Raw genomic sequence first — 22,506 nt, 5'->3', positions numbered from 1 at the left:
GTGATGAAACTATCTAAATATTAATCAAACAGAACAAATCAACACAACAATTGAATATAAAGAAAGAAACAAAGTAGTTTATTTCAACTTGATATTATGCGAATGAGAAAAAATCAATTAATAACACGTTTTTATATCATAAACAAAATTAAGACAAAAAATAGCCATGAGAGGTAGTGGCAACTTTTACTCATGTTTCACGACATTCCCGGCGCGAGATGACGAATTTAATTTTTGTAACGATCCAACAAGATCATTCCGTTGACCGGTCTAATATATTCAGCATCGTCAGATAAACGGCGAATCTTTACTGATCGAATAACTTTATCATCATTATTGGAGTTGTTGCAAATATCAATAATTTTGGCGATCGGCCATTTATTCCGTTTTATAAAACGATCAGAAGGTAATAAAACGTAGTCCCCAATTTTTATATCCGTAATTTTTGGTTGATTATTTTGATTCAGAGAGGCCAAATACTGAGAACGCCAAAAATTTTCAAATTTAGAACGGACTTCTTTCAAACGTTTTGGCCAATTACCATTTGTATCTAAATCAGCATTGACGTCAATCAATGGTTGTTGTTGTCGACCGTAAGCGATTTCAAATGGAGATATCCAACGATCATCATCTTGTACGATTGGACGTCCATTAATGACAGATTCGATTTTCAAAAATGTAGATCGTGCATCTTCAAATGAACGAAAGCTAGCATCCAAGCATCTTAAACATCGTTTGGTTACAGAAATTAAACGTTCAACAGTACCGTTATACCATGGCGCACCAGGTGGTGAAAATATCCATTCAATATTTCTGTTATCCAATTTGCTAGATTCTTCTAATTGATCGAGAAATTTTTTAATTTCTTTGTTGCACTTAACGAAATTCGTGCCATTATCACTGTAGATCTTACGAGGTGTACCACATTGCAGGAAAACGTTATTCAAAGCTGTCAAGGCAGAATTAGCCGATAGAGAATTAACCACTTCTAGCTTGACCATTCGAGACACCAAACAAGTTACGATTAAAATATAAAATTTCTTTCCGTTACGATATGAAAGATGACCAAAAAAGTCGATGCATACACATTCGAAAGGTGCGGCGAATATAACTCGGGAAGAAGGCAAATCAGCCAATGGCTGAACGATCGGTTTCTTCTTTTCAATTTGGCACACATGACAATAATAAATGAATTTTTGACTAATCGATACAAATTTTGGATATAAAATCTTGATTGAATTTCTGCCATAGTTGTTTTTATTCCACCATGTAATGTTTCCAAATGATAAAACTGAATCAAAGCCAAAACTACATTGGATTCCTTAGGAATCCAAATTGGACTAAAATTCGGGTTTCTCGTTTTAATTTTTACAATATCATCGTACATCAAAGGGAGATCAATTTGATTGGTATTGCTGCCGAACTGCGAAAAACGATATATCAAATTCCACCTATCAATAGCCGTATTACCAATGGGTAATAACTTCTCAACGAAATTCATCATTTGATCGATAGATTCCAGTTTTCTGAACTCATCAACATGATCAGCAAATTCGAAATTTTTGATTGAAATGGAAGAGACTCGATAAGTCTCGAATCGATTACTATCAGAGAAATCAAAAAAATTCGAATTAATGATAAATTTAAAATTTTTTAAATAAGACTTCGAATCATTAATTCGACTGAATAAGTCGGCAGGATTACGTAAACCATTAACGTGACGAATCGTAATATTTAAATCGTTCACAATTTTCAAAATTTTCATTAATTGTGATGCCACGTTTCTTTTTTGATTATTTGGAGATGAGCCGAAACGTTGTAAATTAATCATAGAGTCAGACCAAATTGTAATACGGTTATGGAAAACAACGTGCATTCGACTCAATATTTTGCCCAGTTCGTATAAGGCAAGTAATTCTAATTCTACAATAGTTTTGATTTTACACGGTGACAACTTAGCTTTTCCGAATAAAAAATGCATTTCGTCATCTTTCTTGATATAAATTGCATAACCGTAAGCCGATAGAGATGCATCTGCGAATCCGTGTAAATCACCATTCATATCGATGTTTCGATTCATTTTCAATTCTTTAAGATCATCTATACATTGCAAATGTGTCATCGCATCGTTGATAATTTGATCGGGTAAAGGTTCATCCCAATCTTTCAATAGAATTTCACGATATAAAGATCGAAGCTTGAGCTTCCAAGGATCTAGAAAGCCATATGGATCAAAAAATTTACCAATCATTGATAATAATTCACGTCGGGTATTGATTGGCTGTATATCTGGAATGACATTCGAAATCGAATCATTTTGAGTGTTCCAAATGACACCCAAAACCTTCTTGCTACCATGCTCTTCACAATCTATGTTATTCAAAACCAGATCACTATTCGAGCAGAATTTTATGCATTGTGAAGCCAGCATTGTTGAAACAATCTCTGACGTTCCCAATCATTTTCATTAAATCAGATTCTGAATTCGACGACCAAATTATATCATCCATATAAATAGCATTAGCTATTTCTTCAAGATTCTGATCCGATAATAATCTTTTCGTGACGTTGGTCAAAATAGCTGGTGATGATACAAGACCGAATGGTAAGACCTTCATCTGGTATATCTTGATTTCATTATTTTTGTTTTTCCATAAAAATTTTAAAAATTTTCTATCATCAGGATGGATCATAACTTGCAAGAACGCTTTCGATAAATCAGCTGTGAATGCAAATTGACCTTTTCTGAAACGCATCAAATGATCAAACACATCCAAACCATGAGCATTTCCTTTCCATAATAATTTGTTCAAGGCCTCATAGCCAAAAGATCCATTAAAGACCACTCTGATAGGTGTGGATGCAGAATCACGGAAAACGGGATGATGCGGAAGAAAATAACCAGAAGCTTCGAACACTTCTTCGGCATGGTTATTATCAACATAAGTCAACAATTGTTTTTCATATTCATCTCTCTTGTTTTTATAATCCAATCGTTTCAATAGCTTTTCTAAAACAAACAACGCTTTATTAAAGTTGTCCTTCGGACGTTGTTCGGATAAGAATGGTAATCGAGCTTCAAAACGACCAGTTATTAGTCGCTTGACCATAATATCATCATCTTCGTCTTCATCATTAACAATATTCAATTCATTTTCTGCTTCAAGTTTCAGCAATTCCTCTACTGGTTTTAATGATGATTGATCATTTTTCAATTCAAAAATATCTATTACATCCTCACGAGCAGATATTGGATTATTCATTTCAATTGAGCTACAAGCTGCTAAATTCTTTCGTGCTTGGTAACTGATGTCACCAAAAATTGTGGGGATTGACAGTACTTTCGGTTGATTCTTATAAAAGAATCCTAAATTGTCCGTCCCAATTATGATGAGGTTTTTTTCATTCATTTTGATTGAGAACAATACGATAGAAATTTCCTTAGAATTGCTTCGAACTTTCAGAACCACCTTTTTATGGGTGGTTTTGGCCACTCCCAACGGCGATGTTGTCACCATCGAATACTTTTTATCTGAATTATTCGTATCATCTAATAATAGATCTTGATCAATCAAAGAGATGTCGGAACCACTGTCTAACAACATGACGCTGACTACCCCGTTACAATTACCATAAATCATTGGACGATTTTCAAGATGACCAACTTTTTCAATATCAAAAACATTAGACAAATTACGATGGGATATAGCGGCTACTGATCCACTATCCGATGATTCATTAATTGATGATTCGTTAATCGATGATTCACTAATCAATGATTCATTAATCGAAAATTCTGACAATAATGATGATGATAATGATGATGATGATGATGATGGAATCGAATCAGCGGTTTCTTTAGGTTTAGTTTGATATAAAACATTCAAAACATCATGCATTTCGGTAGCGTGAAACCTTTTACACTTTTCACAACTATTATCAATCAATGAAGGACAATTTCTGCTGAGATGGCCTCTACGCAGACATATCACACATAGACCTTTGCCTTTGATGACATCGGCGATGGTATTCGAATCAAATTTATCAAAACATTCATAAATATCTTGATGGTTACTGCCACAAATGAAACAATATCTTGATGAAAAAGCAGCAACAGACGATCTTTTCGTTTCTTCTTTAAATCTTGTAGGTTGATCGGATTTTTCAATTTTGTTGTAATCATATTTTAAAGCCGATTTATACAATTTATCAATATATTTTACAACATCTTCAAAATTCGCCATATCAGATAGCATTTTTCTTTGTGCCCGATAATAAAACTTATAGGCTACAGCTTGTATCAAATTCGTGACATAAAAAGAAGAATCAGTTTCTAAAAATTTCACAGCCAAATTGGCATTCTCGACAATATCTTTAGCCATTTTTAAATTTTCGGTTTGATTTTCATTGGCAATTCTAGGAATTTTACGTAATTCATTTTTAATTTCTAGAATGGCCAATTCATGATCATCATATTTATCACAAAGTTTTTTCCAGATTACCGATAAGCTTTTTAATTCACCAATTAAAATTCCCACTATACGAGCGGGTTCATTTGACAACGTTTTCAATAACAAAGATTTCTTCATTACTTCATCAATAGACGTATTATTAACCAATAAATTAAGCATCATACTTTTGTACGGTTTCCAATTAACAAATTTACCATCGAATGTTGGCAACTGTTCTAAACGGATTTTCGGTTTATATGATAACGACAAATTAGCCATTTCATTGGAAACATCATTGATATCACCATTGACCGAAGCATATTCAGATCCATCATTTTCGTTTCCATCGATCATATCATTCTCTTGAGAACTATCATTTTCATCCCGATTGATTGTAACATCTTCACGTGATCTCGTCTTCATGGAACTAAATCTTTCTAGATAACTTTCGATTTTGTCCGAATATTTATTCATCTTTTCGTATAAATCAGGTGGAAATTCTTCATCTTCCGGATCAAGCAAGCATACTAATTGCTCGTGTAAATCATCTAATTCATTCTTTAACGATAGTACACGATCCTTTCCCCATTTGCGGAACGTCAGACATGTTATGTTGGCTCTACAAGCTTTTAACTTGTTTGCTAACTCTGTCGGTATCTCTTTCATAATCAATCAAAATCAAACAAACAAACAAAAAATCTTAAATCAAACAAATCAAATCGTTGAATCGTATAATATAAAATCAACAGTTGAAATAAATGTGATGAAACTATCTAAATATTAATCAAACAGAACAAATCAACACAACAATTGAATATAAAGAAAGAAACAAAGTAGTTTATTTCAACTTGATATTATGCGAATGAGAAAAAATCAATTAATAACACGTTTTTATATCATAAACAAAATTAAGACAAAAAATAGCCATGAGAGGTAGTGGCAACTTTTACTCATGTTTCACGACAATGGTCATCATGGTCATCATAATAATAATGGCCAACAGGGAAAAAAACGATCGAAAATATCGATTATTTGATCATCATCATCAATAATACATGATGATTACATTATATGTGACATAACATGAAGTAATATTTAAACTCATGTTTATCCAATCGAAAACCTGAAAAACTTTAAAAACAATACGAATCGCTTGTTGTCAAGTGAAGACAAGAATTTAATCATCCTTTGAAAAGAATTTTATTAATCACATGATTATGTCGTCAACGGGAAAAAAAAGAAAAACTTCTTGGTTTTTTGTGTTGATTCGAATAAAACCCGATTTTATTGATAATGTTTGATGATTATGATCATAATGACCTTCATGATTTCAAAATGAATTTACTTGTTGTTGTTGAAAAGAAAAGAAAAAAACATTAAATCCATTGCCATGGCTAATAATGGAAAATTTGTTGTTTTTTCCCTTCGAAAAAAAACAACAACAACTAACCAAACCAAAGAAAGAGTTGAGTTTAGATGAGGACAAAGAAAAAGGATGGATGATCATGGTTAGATTAGAAGAAAAAATAAAAAATAAAATAAGTGATCAATGGTGTAATGTAAAGTTACTTTCGTTTGTTTGTTTGAAAATACTAAAAATAAAATTTTTTTTTCTTCTTCAAAATTTATATAAAAAAGGATTTGATTTGAATGATTTTGATGTCAAATGATTCGAAGTTAAACAAAACTAATGAACTACAGCAAAATGATGTTCCAACAGAAATCATATTTTTTATCCATAATGGCCATATTTTCCTATATGGTCATTGTACAATGTGGATTTAAAAATAATTCACTTGATTGTCATAAAGATGTTTTGACCGAAATGGATAAACATTTACGTTCAATGGAATTTATAAATGGTGAACAACATTTTCCCGAAACATTTAAAGAATTAAAAGAACATTGTGGGTAAGTTTTTGTGTGTGTTTGTTTGTTTGTGCGATTCAATTCTTTCGAAATGAATTTATTTGTAATTTATATATAGACGAAATAAAAAAGTAATCGAATTGATGACAAAATTAGCTGATAAATGTATGACCGGTTTTACTAAAAATATTATGCAAGTAGCCGTTTATTCTGTACGACGATCACGTAAATCAATGTGTAAAAATAAACCAAATAAAGCAACATTAGCATTAATGGATGCAGCAAAATGTGTAAATAGTGGTGGTAATCGTTTCGGTAAATGTGTACAACGTGCACAAGTTCATATACAAACGGTAAAAGATTTACCAAGTAAAAAAAGAATTCCATTAATTTGTTGGTAAGATTTATCCATTCTTTTTTTTAAATAATCTAATTCTAATTATAAACACAGTGAAGTTTTACGTGCAAAAAATTGTTTCTTAGATGAAGCCAAAGAAGTTGATCAATGTACGGAACAAAATATTGAAACATTACAACGTCAATTTACACATGTCAGTACAAATTCAATGAATATGGCTTGTGGTGATTATACTGAAGATACAAATCGTTGTGATTCAATTCAACCACCCAATGGTTTGGATTATAATAAGCCACCAAAATCATTTATGACATTAGCATTGGAATTGATCGATGTATTTGAAAATGATCCAGAATTACAAGTTTAAATCCAAAAAAAAAAATAATCAATCATTATCATCTCATCATGTTTGCGATCTCATCATTGGTTGATGAACTTTCAAAAGTGTATCGAAATATATTCGTGAAGTTAAAATCAAACGAACGATAAAAACGAATTCCTTTGAAATTCATTCATTCATACTTTTTCATAATTAATATTTTAATTATAATCATTTATTTTTATTTAATGGTCTGACATATGGGATTAGAATACTTGTTGTTGTGTGTGAACGACTAAATTAATTATTTAATAATCAATCCACTAAAAAGTTATTCATGAATTCATTTTTTTTATAAAATTCATTATCAAATAATAATTACGATTGATAATTTACAAAAAAAATAACTATTTTGCAATAATGTTACGATTTGTGTGAAAATAGTTGAACGGAAAACAGGCTCACAAATTGTTTATGTTTTTTTCCGAATTTTTTGTTTGTGAGTATTTTTACATTTTTATTTACTCAAATAAAAAAACTATTTTCGTTTTTTTTTGCAAATGGATAATCCAATTTTGATGACTCATAAATTATACATCGAAACATTAGGTACAGATGTAGAAGAAGATCTATTGTATCGTTTGTCGATAAATTCATTAGAATCACGATTAAATGTACTTTTGTTTATCGAAGAAAAACATAAAGAATTAAAATCGATTTTTCAACAACAACAACAACAACATTTATCATCATTTAAAATCGATTCATTGCTTAATGAAATATCAAATTGTTTTATGAAAATGAAATCAATTACTGAAAAAGTTTTGGAACTTAAACGAAATCAAAAAGAAGAAAAAAAATTAAATCAAATTGTTAAAGATTCATTTCGATATGATGAAGAACCGAAAAAAATGGTAATTTTATTTAAATATAAGATTGAATTATAATTATTTTTTGTTTATTTTCATGCCAAAAGGACAAATCTAATTTCATTGAACATTCTGACATAACTCGTTATAATTATGCAGTAAATATAATTTTTTCGAATGTGTAAATAATTGATTACATTGTTTATTTTTTTATTAAAATGACATTTTATAGTATCAACTATCCACATCATTATCCAGTCAATCGCTTGTTCAATCCGAATCATCAAGATCATCATCTACTAGCAAATTGAATGATAATAATGATATCAATGATTATGATGACATTGATCCTTCACCTAGTGCTTGTCCTATCGATGGTGATGACGGCACCAATACTCATAAATCATCAAAATGTTCGATCGAAAATCCTAAGTCGCCAATTTCATCACAAGTTATGCCGTTTGATTGTGTGAAATTTGATGTTTTTTTCAACGAAGGTGATGAATTTTACATTTATAATGAATGGCGTCAATGGTTCAATTTTAATCCCGAACTTGATAAACGTCTTGACCTTCGTTTCAACAATGAGAAGATCCAGAATTATTTCCAACAACCGGAAGATAACAATATTGATGATTTTCATCAATCATTGCATAAAATTTTTAGCGATACTTTTCCTTGGATAAAGGATGAAAAATTGAATCAGATAAGAAATTTAACAATCAACTCTAAAAAAGATTTACTTCTGTTGGTCGAATGTGTTTATTACAAATGTCATTCTACACGGGACATTGGTGGCCAGTATGATACTATTTTATCTATTTGTAGTGAGTTATTTGATGAGATCGGAGTTCCCGAAGATGAAACCGATTCAATTTTCGATACTATAACGTTTGGACAACTATTAAGCTCAAAATGTCGTTCATCATTTTTCATTCATGATATTAATGAGGATCAAACGCTTTCTTATTTACGCAATGCTAAATTGATTTCAAAATTATGTGAAATTGAAACATTTGATCCAAGAATTATAATCGTTTGTTTATCTTTCCTTTGCCAGCAACAAAAACAACCTTATTTTGAAGCTTTTGTTCAAATTGTAAGACATTGGTATGGAATCGGTTCTCTTAAAAAATTATTCGAATCAAGTTCCAACGCTCAAATTGCTATTGATTTAATTTTCGATAAATTGGAACAGTTTATTTTGTATGTCGAAAAACAACGAAAAGATTTTTTTGAAATGATGGAAAATGCGTCAACAAACAAATCAGCACCATCTTTTGTTGATAAACCACAATTATCAGCAATTACATTTGAAAAATTGAAAGATTATTTAAAAGATTATGATTTCATTTTTCATCCTTAACAAAAACTTAATACTTTCATATTGATTATAATTTCATATATATTCACTTTTGTTTGTTTACCAAACATTTCAAATCACGTTGATTCCATTGATTAATTTATCATTGAAATACTTTTTTTTGATTTTAAATGATTCGAGTTGAAATTAATTTCTTTATTCATTTTTCAACAAATTTTTCTGTTAAAATAAAAAGATTTCAGATTGACAAAATTAATTTCTATTGTTGTTAAAGGATCTAACCAGGGTTAAAAAATCATTAATGAAAACAATAAACATAAGCAAAAACAGAAGCAGTAACAGAAACAAAATTAATCAAAGATTATAAGATTTCGTAAATAGTTGTATATCGCCATTGATTTTTGAATTGAAATTTTATTTTTTACCAAATGCCATAGCATCAAATGCAGCTTCGAATGCATCATCGGGTATAAAATCAAGAATTTTTTCGCTGTCTTTTTTAGTTTTTGATTTTTCATCATTTTCTTCTTCTACTTCTTCTTCGGGTTCCAATTTTTTTCGTATCGGTTCGGATGATGGTTTTATTGGTTCGGGCATCTGTCGTGATGGTGGTGCTGATGGTATAGGATTAGTCGAACCAGAACGAACATCATCCGGAAATTCAACATCCACCTGTTTGAATGGTTGATTTGATTTCGGTTGTTCCGGAATCGTTTGTGATGATGATCGTGGCTGTTCAGGTACATTATAAGAATGTTGGCTACTGTTATTTTTAGTTGAAATTGAATTTTTCAGTAATGAACCAAAAATACTACCAGCATTGCCTTTCAAAGCAGTTCCAATAACATCGATACCTTGATTAATTACATTATCTAAATTAATTGGACTTGTTGGTTGATTTGAAGATGATCGTGGTGGTGATGATGGTCGTGGCTGTTGTTTCGGTTTATTATCAATATCTAAATCATCTAATTTAGGATAAAAATGTCTTGCTTCGGATTCGGATGTTGGTTGTGATGGTTGTTGTTGTTTTTTAGTCTGACCTAATAATTGTCCCAATAAATCACCAGCATTTCGATCATTAATTTTTAAACCAAGACTATTAATACCTTGAGCAAGTAGTTGCTCAATATCGATTTGACCTTGTTGATGTCCTTTTGATTGTGGTGGTTGTTGTTGTTGTCGTTGTTTTGTATCATCCATATCATCTAATTTTGGATAAACATTTGGAACTGGTTGATCATCAGCAGTAGCAGCAGCACTAGCCGGTGAACGTTGTCCAAAAAATTTTCCAAACATATCTGCACCACCTTGACCATCACGAAACATTGAATTAATCATACCCATTGATTGTTCAAACATTTTTCCAGCCATATCAGGTGATGAAAATGGATCATTGGATTTTGTTGATCCTTTATCAGCTGATGATGTTGAATCATTATTATTTGTATCTCGTTTTGATTGATTTTGTTTACCAATCAATTGATCAAATAATCCATGATTTTGTTGCATCATTGAACTTAACATTCCAATTTGTTGTTCAAAACCAGATGGAAAACGAAATGCAGGAAATCCTGCTTCAGTATCATTATTAACATCTTTTTTTTCGATTTTTGGTTCAATATCATCACCAGCACCACCAGTAGCCGAAACACCATTGTTTTCAATCGATTTTGATTCCATTTTTTTCTGTTTGTTTTGGTTCAACGAAAGATTCTTTCTTTTTTTTTTTGTTGATTCAACGATAAGTAATTTTGTTTGAAGAAAAAAAAGGAGCTCACACACACAGGATCACAAGGTTGGTTTTTTTTTATCAATCAAATCAATGAATTATGAGTACAAAATATCAACCAAAAACTTGGGTATATCAATCGAAAACTATAGATATATCAAAGTTCACTTGTCAAACACAAACACACACGTTTATATCATCATCACAAATATGATCGGACACACGACAAAAAAAAATTTTTTGTTTATGTTTTTTATTTTCAATTCAAAACGATTCAAATTGTTTATCAATTTCAGACAAATCGATCGATCGAAGAAAATGAAAGTTATTTTTGGGATCGATTGATCACAAAATCAAAATCAATTAATCGATGGGAATAGTTCAATGATATTCGAATTGTTAAAAAAAATAAAAATAAAAGATGTGATTGTTTTTTTTAAAACTTCGAATGATGATTATCGATTTTTTTTTTAATTCAGAATTTTTTCCTGTCCGTTAGTTGATGCGAGAAGACGAAGAGGGAGAAAAAAAACCGAATTGATTATTTGATGAATGAATGAATGAATGAATGATACGTCTTTGATGATGATGATGATGGTTAATTAAAATTGATGATGCAAAATTTGCTATGCATTTCAGCAGCAGCAGCAGCAATGTATATGTGTGATGATATATTCAACAAACACTTTATTCACAGACAAACATATAGACACACAGACAACTTATCAACTTGTCGACGTGACTTTAAAATAAAAAAACCGAATCGATCATATGACTTGATTCATACATCATATACATGCATCCAATTAATGAATGATGATGATGATAATCATTGATGGTAATAATATTTGTAGGTTTGATGTTAATTTTATTTTATTTTTTCAACAATGCAAATGATTCTATTGCAAAATTCATTTTTGGTTACATTCATTCATTCATTCATTCATTCTTGTTTGAATTCAATGATAATGTAGCAGCATTGTTTTTTGAAGTTGTCGATTGTTGTTGTTGTTGTTGTTGGGTAGTGTTCTTGACGTAAATACGCCCGATTCGCGTTAACTTTTTTCTTTAATTTTTTTCTACTAAATGTTCATTTTTTTTTCTTAAAGAATTGTGATCCAAACACCTACACATCCAGACACTTTGAAATGGAATTTTGTTGCCAAGATAATAAAATTATAAAGAAATCATAGCCAAGATACAAAGAAAAATTGGTGACAAAATTCTTTGTTTTTTGAAAATAATTTTCAATTGCGAAAAGTTTTTTATATTTCATACAATGTTTCAAATATATTACAATAGTGTATATGTATAATGTGTATTTATAAACATTAAAAACGAGGATAATGAGGATTTATAAATTTATTTTAAAAAAAACGCGTTATAATGGTGATTTTTTTAATAAAAAAAAAGGTGGACATTCAAAGTAATTCGAGAATCTTTGATTATTAAACTGTTGTAAACAAGTGTTGAAGAAGAAAAAGAAGAAGAAACTAGCAGCAGCAGCAGTTTTCAATACATTATTCTATATATAGAAGAAGATAATCGCAATACGGTTACGTTGATGAATGATAAAAATGTTTTAGTTTGTTTTTTTTGGTTCGACAATGTTCGACTATATATAAAATGTTTTCAAACTCATATAGACTCCAGCTGAATATTTATTTATTTTTTTTCTTCAACGTTGTTAACGTTGTTTTAACAACATTTATACGACCAAAACGACTACACTACACCATCAAACATCAAACATCAATAACAAAAAAAAAAAAAAAAAACAACCATATGACGACGTTCATATTATCATCATCAAAATAATAATAATAATTTTGCCAGATTGTCGTTGTCGTTAAACGTGTTTGGTTATTATCAAATGTGAAAACAAAAAAAACTATTCAAACAAACAATTTGAATCAATATTATTATTGTATTTGTACTTTTTGTTTCAAACAAACGATTGTTTCGATCATTTACAATCGATTTTTTTTCCTCGTTTTGTTCTTCATTGATTGTAAAATCGATTGTTGAAACGTATTATTTTTTTGGTTGGTTGGCTGAATATTCTCTCTTCAAAGAAACAAAAACAACATAAATCAATAATGATAATTAATCGTAGTAACAGTAGTTATCATCATCAACCATCCATTACGAATACAAGAATAATGACAATGATGAATGATGGTAATCATGAACAACAACAACCAAAACAGCCAAATGATAATCATCACCTGTTACAAACATCGAATGGTAATAATGGTAATAATATTGATTCATCAACAAACATTATAATGGATGCAGCCGTTGTAATCAATGATTTTATTAAATATTATGAAGAACGTATGATATCATATATATATGAACAACCACATTTACCACCAACATTATTCGAATTGAAAATAAAACATCGACAAACTAAACAAGATTTATTGAATATGTTTGAAAAACATTTATGTTCCGAAATGGTTACCTTGATGAATAATAATAATAATATTCATTTTCTATTGAAACATTTGGATAATTTAATGGAAACAACATTTAATTCAATAATGGAATTATCATTAAAAGAATATCGTCTTTGTCAAACAGGTTTTATTATCGGTTGGAAAGATAATAAACAACAACAGCAACAGCAACAAAATGCTTCCAATTCTAATAATAACAATAATAATAATCAATTGATCAATGCCAAATTAGCTGATCATTATATAATTAATGATCGATTTTGAATTAGAAAATGGCTTCCTTGAAAATATTGTTTTTTTCTTCTTCTATTCTTTCATTACTTTTAACGATTGTCTCATTACTTTATTGTAGAAAAAAAAGGATTATTATTGTTGTGAAAAAATGATCATAGTTTGAGAATGATGATCAATTTTTCAATCATACTAAATCAATCATTCGATTGATTTTTTTTTCAATTAGAAATAACGTTGTCACATTATGACTTTCATCAGATTTTTTTCTTTTTTCTTCTTCTTTTTTAAATCTGTCAATTCTTTCTTTTTGTTGGTTGTTTGATATTCTTGTTTATTTTTCAAACAAGAATTCTTTGGTATTAATCATCTTGATTAAAAAACTATTAATGCTTATTGTATGTAAATATATTCATGAAATAAAGAAAAATGATTTTTTGTTTTCGAAACACACACACACATGTCTTTCTTTTTTTTCCTGTTCATTTGATAACCAGAAAATATTTGTTTTTGACGATTATATATCGGTCAAATGAAAAAAAAATAAAAAATTTTCTCGATAAAATTCTCATATCATGTGAAATGGCATCGAACCAGTTTGTTTGTTTCTCGTTCATCAAAAAATGTACAATGATAATGTTCAATATTATTTTGATTTTCATTACTTGCGCAATAAATGTCAATCAAAAAAACAAAAAAATTTTCTTTACCAGAAAAAACTGGTTTGTTTTGTTTTTTCGGATAAACAATTTTATTTCGGATGAAAAAAGGGGGAAAAAATTGACAATTTTGTTTGTTTGTGCTTATAATGAATAATCATTTTGTTTTGAACATTATTTTGATCATGTTTTTGATGACTAGATGAAAAAAAATGATATAAAATTTTTTCTGTTTAAATAATGAATGATTAGTTTTGTTTACAAATGAATTTTTTTTGGGTTTTTGTTAAAGCCAAATCAATGGGCACCAGGTACTTTGGATAAAACCTTTTTTTGAAAAAAAAATTTGAAAAAAAAGTTATTGTAGAAATGAAAATATCCAATGATATATCGATAGTTACCTTTGATAGATCAACACCTGTCAATGCATGTACAGTAGGTGGAATTTGTGAAATAATTTTCGATAAATTACCCGTTTCTCCACCAAGCAAAACAATTTCATCAGTTTTTGATAATGGTGCCGATATTTCAGCTGCAATCTAATTAAAAATAAATTTATTTTTTTTTGATTAGTTTAAAATTTACAATAACAATAATATTTACCTTTGGTAGATTTTCTAACGTTAATGATAATATGGCAGCTTCACCAAATTGTTTTAATGCAGAAGCTTTGGTTAACATTCCATGTGCTTCAGCACGGCCACGTATTTCAGCCGCATCGGATTCTGCTTGTCCAATTAATTTTATACGTTCAGCATTTGCTTCAGCAGCCAATAATATTTGTCGTTTTTTGCCTTCAGTCAATTGTTGTATTTCATACAATTGAGCATCGGCCAATAAATTCACTTTAGCATGTAGATCATTTTCAGCTAAAATAATTTCCTGAACCTGTAATTCGGTCAATTTTTGTCGCTCGATTAGTTCGACAAGTTTTTGTTGTTTAGATATTTCCTGTTGTAGAAATGTTGAACGTAAATCATATGATAATTTTGCTTCAACTTTTTTAGCATTAACTTCAGCATCGAACAAAGATTTTTCTGTTAGATATTGCCGGGTAGCATCTTCAATTTTTGCATCGGCCGAATATTTTACATCCATTGCTGCTTTATGACATTCTGCTTCTTTAATACCAGCATCACGTTCAGCATTTGCAACACCAATCGTTGCATTACGTTTAATTTCGGCAATTTTTGCTTTACCCAATGATTCCAGATAATTTACATTATCATAAACATCTTTGATTGTAAATGATAATATTTCAATACCCATACGTTCTAATTCAGATGATGCAACTTCACGTACTAATGATGCAAATTGATCTCTTTCACGATATATTTCTTCAACAGTCATTGTACCAAGAATTGAACGCAGATTTCCTTCCAATGTTTGTTGTAGAATTCCTTTAATATAATCAACATTTTTACCTAAAAATTGTTCACAAGCAATCGATAATTGTTCTTTTTCATTTTTAATTTTACATTGTGCAACACCTGAAACAGTTAATTGTACACCTTCAGATGTTTCAACATTTTCACATTTAGGCATTAATGTCATTACTTCTAAACTTATTCTATATAAAAGCCAAAAAAAATATAAAAATCAAATTAATCAATCAATCAGGTTAAATAAAATTATCATTACGTTTGAACATTGGATAAAAGCCACCAGGACCATGACCATCCACCAACAACATAATTTTTTTTCGTCGGTCTACAACATCCACCTGTAAATTATAATAAACAAATTTTATAATTATTATTTTTTTTTGTAAAAAAGGTTGAAAAAATTAACAAAATTTATAATGAAGGTTATAACAATTATTTCTTTTTCTTGTAAATATAAACATTACTAATTAACAGTTTGTTCGAGCCCGTAGATATAATGATATCCTTGTTAAAGTTTTTTATTATGCTTTTGTCTAATTTGACTTTAACCTTATCATTATCAATCGATTGATTGATTGATTGGATGTGAACAACATTTCAGGTTATTCATTATATAACTACTAAACATTTTACAAAAAAATTAACTAATTAATTAATTGATAACTAACTAACTAGACTAAACTTATTGTTGTTGTTTTCCTTGTTCCATTAACCCATTATCATTTGTCATCATCTTAATAAGATATTTGTTTTCTCTATCCACTGACACACACACACACAAAAGACATTTGTCAAATTTTGATTTAATTTTCCTTTTTTACAAAAAAATCCGATTGTTGTATATAAAGTCGATGAACATTCGAATATTGATCCAGAAACATTTTTCAAACCAAAAAAAAGTTTTAACCATTTTGATTAAATAAAATTCAATCAATCAATCAATCAACAAAAATGATTAAATATTCGTTATTCGCTATTACAATATTTATTGTATATGTTTCATTTGTTGCTGGTGGTGGTAAAGAAAAAGGTGGTGATTTAGTTATAATCGGTGGTGAAGATGGTTGTCCACCACAACTACTTATGAAAGGTGGTGATAAGAAAAAAAAATCTGGTGAAATTTTAATGATCAATCCATGTCATAAAAAGAAAAAAGAATATATTGCTATTCAAATGCCATCATATCCATCGTATCCATCATATCCATCATATGAAGAATCATATCAACCAAGTTATGGTGGTGGTCATGATTATGAACCAAAATATGAATCAAAATATGAACCAAAATATGATTCTGAAGCTTATCATCATGATGATTCATATCCAACAACAATGGATGATGATAAATTTGTTAATTAAAAATTCAATTTTGAAAAAATGTACACACACAAACACCTGACCTACCTGCTAAACATCAATCAATTAAACTTTGAGCTGGCTCATGGCATTCGTCTTTTTTGTCTTTTTGTTATCTGTTTATTTATTTAATTTGAAAATTTACAAAAATTTTCCTGTTTTGTTTTGCACAATTCTTTTGTTAACATTTTATGTCTTAAAATTTCTCTCTTTTTCTAAAACTTTTAAAATTAAAATTTTCTTAAAAACAACCAAAAAAAACAAACCTGATACAATTAATGCTTCATTCGGTCCAACCGTATTGATATTACCCATTATTCATTTATTCATTCGATCATTGATTCATTCGATGATAATGATAGTATTGATGGGAGTTATTTAGTTTGGACAAAAGATATATGAGTTGTGCGTTTGTTTTTTTGTTGGTTAATTTGATCAATCTGGAAGATTTAATGAAAAAAAAAGGAAATTAATTAATCAATTTTTTTTTTGAAGACATTTGATGAAATTAGATGAAATGAAAAACATTGAATTGATTTTGTTGTTGCTGGTTGAACACATTTGGGTGTTGTGGTTGATTTGTTTTTGTTTGCAAAAACAACATTGAACACCGTGAGTGAGAAAGAGAGAGGGATTCACATTTCACATCTTTTTTTGTTGTTTTGTTTGCGGTAGGTTTGTTCTGTTCTGTTTTGTTTGATCCATTTGAAACACACACACGCACGCATCACATACAAACGAAATGAATTCAATGAACTCACCACCACCACCACCATAGACACATGACAAATGTACCGCCACGAAATGAATTTTTCCAAATTTTATTTTGGAACCAATAAATGGAACAAGCGCAACAAAGCTGAACCGTTGGTCCACACCTTTGTATTCCAGGGGAAATTTTTTGGAATAGTCAAAATCGGGTTTTTCCACTATGTCATCATCGAAACATTGCATGCATGCATGTTGTCAATTTTTTAACAGAATTCATTTTTTTTTTTTTGGCAAAAAAAAAAAGAAGAATATTCTCATTCGCTGATCAATGTTTGTCCCACCAATAAAAAAATTGTCCGGGTTTTTTCCATTCAAAAGAAATTATTGAAATCTTTTTTTTTTTTTGTTCGTTCATTCTGGATGGAATAATATTCTCTAAGGATATGTCATTTGGTAAAAATTCTGATAAAATTTGAAAGAAAATTCTTTAATTTTTTGATAAATTCGGAAACGTCATTTATGAACGAGTAACAAAAAAAAAAATATCGAGTTTATTGAGCTGTCCATTTTATTTCTTTTCTTTGCTGCCAGTGTGTTATTGTTGTTATTATCATTTTTTTTTGTTGGTTACGTATTTGTCGTCAATCGATCTCGATCGGTCTTTTTTTTTTCATTCTTTCTTTTACTTTTTCTTCTTTTATTTTATTAGCTTCACCCATTTTGTTATGTTTTTTTTCTTCTTCTAATTAATATTTTTCATCATTATTAATCAACAACAACAATTTGATTATTTCATCGATTTGCCTTTATGATTTTTTTCAATTTGATCTTTTTTTTAGGGCAATTTATAGTTATAACAAGAAAAAAATTGTTTTTTTCCAATTATTTTTCTTATTTAGTTATTTTTAAGACAAAGAATTCAATCATCTTGATATATTTAGCCATAATTAATTAATGAATTATTACCATTGATCTGTTCTTTTGAATTAATAATTTTTTTTCTTATAAAAATCATTATCAACGACAAATTTTGCTCATTTGATTGTTTATACAAGCAGTGAATATTTTTTTTTTTTTTTTTGAACAAAAAAGTGGGCCGTGACTATCGAGTTAGTCGAACAAAAGAACCAAGCAACAAAAAACATTCTTTACAGGATTAACATTTGTTTTAAAATTCAAAAATTATATCAATGAAATCATTCGATTCAATTTCCAAAGACGAGGAAATGTCTACTTGTGATGAATCAAGAAATTATACAATCAATATTACAGGTAATATTAAGAATGTTTTTCATGTAACAAAATTTTATATTTTTTTCTCCCTTTTTCAAAGAATTAAATGATTATTACATAAAAAAATTACAGCAAAGAAATGCAGCAAATAAATCACCTACAACAACAACAACAACGTCATCATCTTCATCTTCAACTACAACAACTTCGTCATTATCATCATCCACGACAACAACAACAACATCATCGATTACATCATCATCGGTAAATGAATCAGAATCAATATTTACCACCGATCCAGTTGTTACTGGCTGTACAAATTCCGATCTAGATAGACAAATTGAACAATTAAGACGTTGTGAAATAATAACCGAAAGTGAAGTAAAAAGTTTATGTTCAAAAGCAAGAGAAATTTTATTGGAAGAATCAAATGTACAACGAGTTGATGCACCTGTTACTGTAAGTTTTTATTTTCTTTTTAAAAAAATGATAAAATTAATTTCGTTGAATGATTTAGGTTTGTGGTGATATTCATGGACAATTCTATGATCTCAAAGAATTATTCAAAGTTGGTGGTGATGTACCAACGACCAATTATCTATTTATGGGCGATTTTGTTGATAGAGGTTTCTATTCAGTGGAAACATTTCTACTTTTATTAGCTTTGAAGGTAAATTTTTGTTTATTTGTTTGTTTTATGCAATACAATTTCTGATCAAAATATGATGATCTATTAGGTTCGATATCCAGATAGGATTACATTAATACGTGGAAATCATGAATCAAGACAAATCACTCAAGTATATGGCTTTTATGATGAATGTCTTCGTAAATATGGTACATCAACAGTTTGGCGTTATTGTACCGAAGTATTTGATTATTTATCTTTATCTGCGATTATTGATGGCCGTGTAAGAAAATCAAGAAAATGTTGTTTGAAATTAATTAATTGAAATGAATTTTTATTTTTTCAAAAGATATTCTGTGTTCATGGCGGTCTTTCACCATCGATACAAACATTAGACGAAATACGTATAATTGATCGAAAACAAGAAGTTCCTCATGATGGTCCTATGTGTGATCTTTTATGGTCAGATCCGGAAGAAACAACTGGCTGGGGTATGTCACCACGTGGTGCCGGTTTTCTATTCGGTTCTGATGTTGTCCAACAATTTAACAATACCAATCATTTGGAAATGATATGTCGTGCACATCAACTTGTAATGGAAGGCTATAAATGGCATTTCAATGAATCAGTGTTGACTGTTTGGTCGGCACCAAATTATTGTTATCGTTGTGGTAATGTTGCAGCAATTCTTGAATTAGATGAAAATCTTACACGTGGTTTTACCATATTTGAAGCTGCACCACAGGTATTATATTTGTTTGTTTGTTTGTTTTTTTTGAATGAACCAAAAAATTCACCAATAATTTTCATTGATTAGGAAACAAGAGGTGTTCCATCGAAAAAGCCACAAGCCGATTATTTTCTTTAAAATAATATGAAAATTACAATGTTTTATTTCATCATGTTTATGTTTTTTTTTGTACTGGAATTTAATTCTTCACGGTGATGGTGGTTTAACATTTTTGCACTTCAATATTGATTCGTTGATATCGATTTATTTTTAAATTTAAATATCAAAAAAAAGATTTTTTGAATGGTTTATATCTCTTTTCATCAAATTTCGATTATCAATCATCGTCATCATCATCATTATCGATCGTCGGCAAATACAAACCAAGCAAAAAAAAAACAAATTCCACTCTTCATTTCATTTCATCGATCCACTATACACATTTGAATGACATAACATATAAATACACTCATTTTTGTTTATTAATTTTTAAACAAATTCAATACAACAACAACAACAAAAAACTTTTCAAATTCAAAGTTGTCATTTTTTTTTATATACATTTTCACAATTCAATATTTTAACAAAAAAAAAAATTTTTTTCTCTTGTCATTTGATAAAATAATTGCTGTTCTTGAAACAACAAAATGATTATGATGACAATTCTTTGAATGACCGAAGAAACAAAATTTACAAATGTTTTTTTTTCTTAAAAAAAAAATTTATTAAACAAACAAATGGAAAAAAATATCTTTTTCTTCATTAACTTTATATAGGAAAAATTGAAATTGAATTGATTAAATGAATTCTAACGAAAAAAAAATAAATTGTCAATATTGAAAATTTAAAGGTTTTATTTTTCTGTTTTCATCAATGGATAATCTGTTGACATCTGTTTTATTTATTTACAAAAAACATTCAACATCCCATCCATCTCCGGTTCGTTTGTACTAAATTTATATTGGATTTTTGTTTCATTTTGATCGATGATCATCAAATAGGATAAAATGTCAAATGTAAAAAAAAAGAAGAAACTAATAATAAAATCACAATCCGTAAAAATTTACAAAGATTAATAATGATTTTAATTCGGAAATTTCATTTTGTTTATTTGATTTTTTTTTGTTTTGACCATCATATATGTGATTTGGATTTTGATGTTGTTTTTGCCTTAATCGACATTCGAAATAATAATAATAATAATAAAAAACCATAGAGAGTATCAACAATGTTGATCATACAAAATTATTCATACATTCATAATTTAAATACGAAAAACATAATCTTGAAAGAATTTTTTATTATTATTGGAGATATGTAAAACAAATAAAAATAAAAATATATCCCATTTCATTTGATATCCTATCAATAAAATTACAAATTTATCATCATCATCATCATAGATGAATTAAACATAATTAATCATTATGGGTGTTTGGAAGAACCGAAAAAACAACAAAAAACAAAAAAAACAAATCTCAAGCCAAATCTCTTGAGTTATTTGATTCAATTTCTTTTCTTTTTTCTTTTTTTCTCACAGACACACACACACACGATTCAGTCATTCATTCCATTCAATCATGGTATTTTGATATTTCGATAGATTCCATTCATTTTTTTTTTTGAAGAAGCACGTCGTATCGATTGGAATTGGATCGATTGGAATTTCGTTTTTTTTTTGTTTTTTTGGTTTTGACTTTGATAATTAATCATATTATCTCTTTCAATATTTTGTTTGTTTTTTTTTGTTCTTCGATTTTCAAATGTATCGATTGATTTGAAATTCTTCTTTTTTGTGTTTGTGTTTGTTTTAGCTGGAAATTGTTTTCCAGAATCGTTTTTTTTCTCTAATTGGATTGAATTCAATCGTTTTCCGTTATCGATGGAAATGGAAAAAAAAGGTGATGAAATAGGAAAAACTGGAAAAAAAAGATTTTAACGAAAAAAAAAATTTAAAATTCAAAAGAAAATAAAATAAAAACAGAATGATTTCCTTTTTAAGATTTTAAAAAGTTTTTCTTCTTTTGTTTAGAAAGAAAAAAATGACAACTTATTTTTGCTTTTATGATTTCGATTCCGACGAAACAAAAAAAAAAAGAAGAAAAATTTTCAATCGACAAATCGGAAAATGGAAATGAATTTATTATCTGGAATTTTATTTTCAATTTTTCATTTCAATTTTATCATTG

The 22,506-nt window shown here is 28.8% G+C and overlaps 9 protein-coding genes across 11 annotated transcripts; 5 read left to right on the top strand and 4 right to left on the bottom strand.

The window, feature by feature from the left end:
* Positions 1-57: 57 nt before the first annotated feature.
* Positions 58-1,136, bottom strand: LOC142645350 (uncharacterized). Its single transcript, XM_075821390.1, has one exon. It carries the CDS (start codon positions 999-1,001, stop codon positions 228-230), a length of 774 nt encoding a protein of 257 aa, XP_075677505.1. The 5' UTR covers positions 1,002-1,136; the 3' UTR covers positions 58-227.
* On the bottom strand, positions 1,025-5,447 carry LOC113790880 (uncharacterized). Its single transcript, XM_027340583.2, is given in 2 exon segments — positions 1,025-2,404; positions 2,406-5,447. Coding segments are annotated over 2 exon segments (4,092 nt in total). The 5' UTR covers positions 5,118-5,447.
* Positions 5,448-5,804: 357 nt separating this feature from the next.
* On the top strand, positions 5,805-7,375 carry LOC113798223 (uncharacterized). Of its 2 annotated transcripts, XM_075821389.1 has the most exons (4): positions 5,805-6,010; positions 6,090-6,362; positions 6,439-6,717; positions 6,772-7,375. In XM_075821389.1, the coding sequence occupies exons 2-4, from the start codon at positions 6,142-6,144 to the stop codon at positions 7,043-7,045; spliced, it is 774 nt and encodes a 257-aa protein (XP_075677504.1). In that variant the 5' UTR covers positions 5,805-6,010; positions 6,090-6,141; the 3' UTR covers positions 7,046-7,375. The 2 variants fall into 2 exon arrangements, with proteins under 2 accessions (XP_075677504.1, XP_027204523.1); XM_027348722.2 differs by lacking the exon at positions 5,805-6,010 and having other exon boundaries at positions 6,087-6,362.
* LOC142645346 (uncharacterized) lies at positions 7,361-9,442 on the top strand. Of its 2 annotated transcripts, XM_075821379.1 has the most exons (4): positions 7,361-7,496; positions 7,607-7,911; positions 7,974-8,024; positions 8,099-9,442. In XM_075821379.1, the coding sequence occupies exons 1-4, from the start codon at positions 7,472-7,474 to the stop codon at positions 9,230-9,232; spliced, it is 1,515 nt and encodes a 504-aa protein (XP_075677494.1). In that variant the 5' UTR covers positions 7,361-7,471; the 3' UTR covers positions 9,233-9,442. The 2 variants fall into 2 exon arrangements, with proteins under 2 accessions (XP_075677494.1, XP_075677493.1); XM_075821378.1 differs by having other exon boundaries at positions 7,418-7,911.
* Positions 9,365-11,703, bottom strand: LOC142645347 (uncharacterized). The gene has a single exon (XM_075821383.1). The coding sequence runs from the start codon at positions 10,871-10,873 to the stop codon at positions 9,605-9,607; it is 1,269 nt and encodes a 422-aa protein (XP_075677498.1). The 5' UTR covers positions 10,874-11,703; the 3' UTR covers positions 9,365-9,604.
* Positions 11,704-12,211: 508 nt separating this feature from the next.
* LOC142645351 (uncharacterized) lies at positions 12,212-14,068 on the top strand. Its single transcript, XM_075821392.1, has one exon. The coding sequence runs from the start codon at positions 13,022-13,024 to the stop codon at positions 13,646-13,648; it is 627 nt and encodes a 208-aa protein (XP_075677507.1). The 5' UTR covers positions 12,212-13,021; the 3' UTR covers positions 13,649-14,068.
* Positions 14,069-14,357: 289 nt separating this feature from the next.
* Flo2 (flotillin-2) lies at positions 14,358-17,980 on the bottom strand. The gene is made up of 5 exons (XM_075821384.1): positions 17,282-17,980; positions 15,916-15,997; positions 14,878-15,844; positions 14,676-14,813; positions 14,358-14,601 (listed from the first exon to the last, which is right to left on the bottom strand). Exons 1-5 carry the CDS (start codon positions 17,328-17,330, stop codon positions 14,572-14,574), a joined length of 1,266 nt encoding a protein of 421 aa, XP_075677499.1. The 5' UTR covers positions 17,331-17,980; the 3' UTR covers positions 14,358-14,571.
* On the top strand, positions 16,282-17,217 carry LOC113798237 (uncharacterized). Its single transcript, XM_027348740.2, has one exon. It carries the CDS (start codon positions 16,611-16,613, stop codon positions 17,016-17,018), a length of 408 nt encoding a protein of 135 aa, XP_027204541.1. The 5' UTR covers positions 16,282-16,610; the 3' UTR covers positions 17,019-17,217.
* Positions 17,981-18,622: 642 nt separating the features above from the next.
* Pp4-19C (protein phosphatase 19C) lies at positions 18,623-20,845 on the top strand. Its single transcript, XM_027348739.2, has 6 exons — positions 18,623-18,998; positions 19,060-19,418; positions 19,477-19,629; positions 19,697-19,870; positions 19,937-20,332; positions 20,405-20,845. The coding sequence occupies exons 1-6, from the start codon at positions 18,917-18,919 to the stop codon at positions 20,453-20,455; spliced, it is 1,215 nt and encodes a 404-aa protein (XP_027204540.2). The 5' UTR covers positions 18,623-18,916; the 3' UTR covers positions 20,456-20,845.
* Positions 20,846-22,506: the final 1,661 nt, after the last annotated feature.

This window comes from Dermatophagoides pteronyssinus, unplaced genomic scaffold (genome assembly GCF_027571235.1).
Source record: "Dermatophagoides pteronyssinus isolate colony J.1.1.1.1 unplaced genomic scaffold, Derpt_VIB-CSIC_2022.12 sq0010, whole genome shotgun sequence".
Taxonomy (NCBI): domain Eukaryota; kingdom Metazoa; phylum Arthropoda; class Arachnida; order Sarcoptiformes; family Pyroglyphidae; genus Dermatophagoides; species Dermatophagoides pteronyssinus.
The sequence above is the reverse complement of the archived record's forward strand: the minus strand, read 5'-3'. Positions and strand labels throughout refer to the sequence as shown.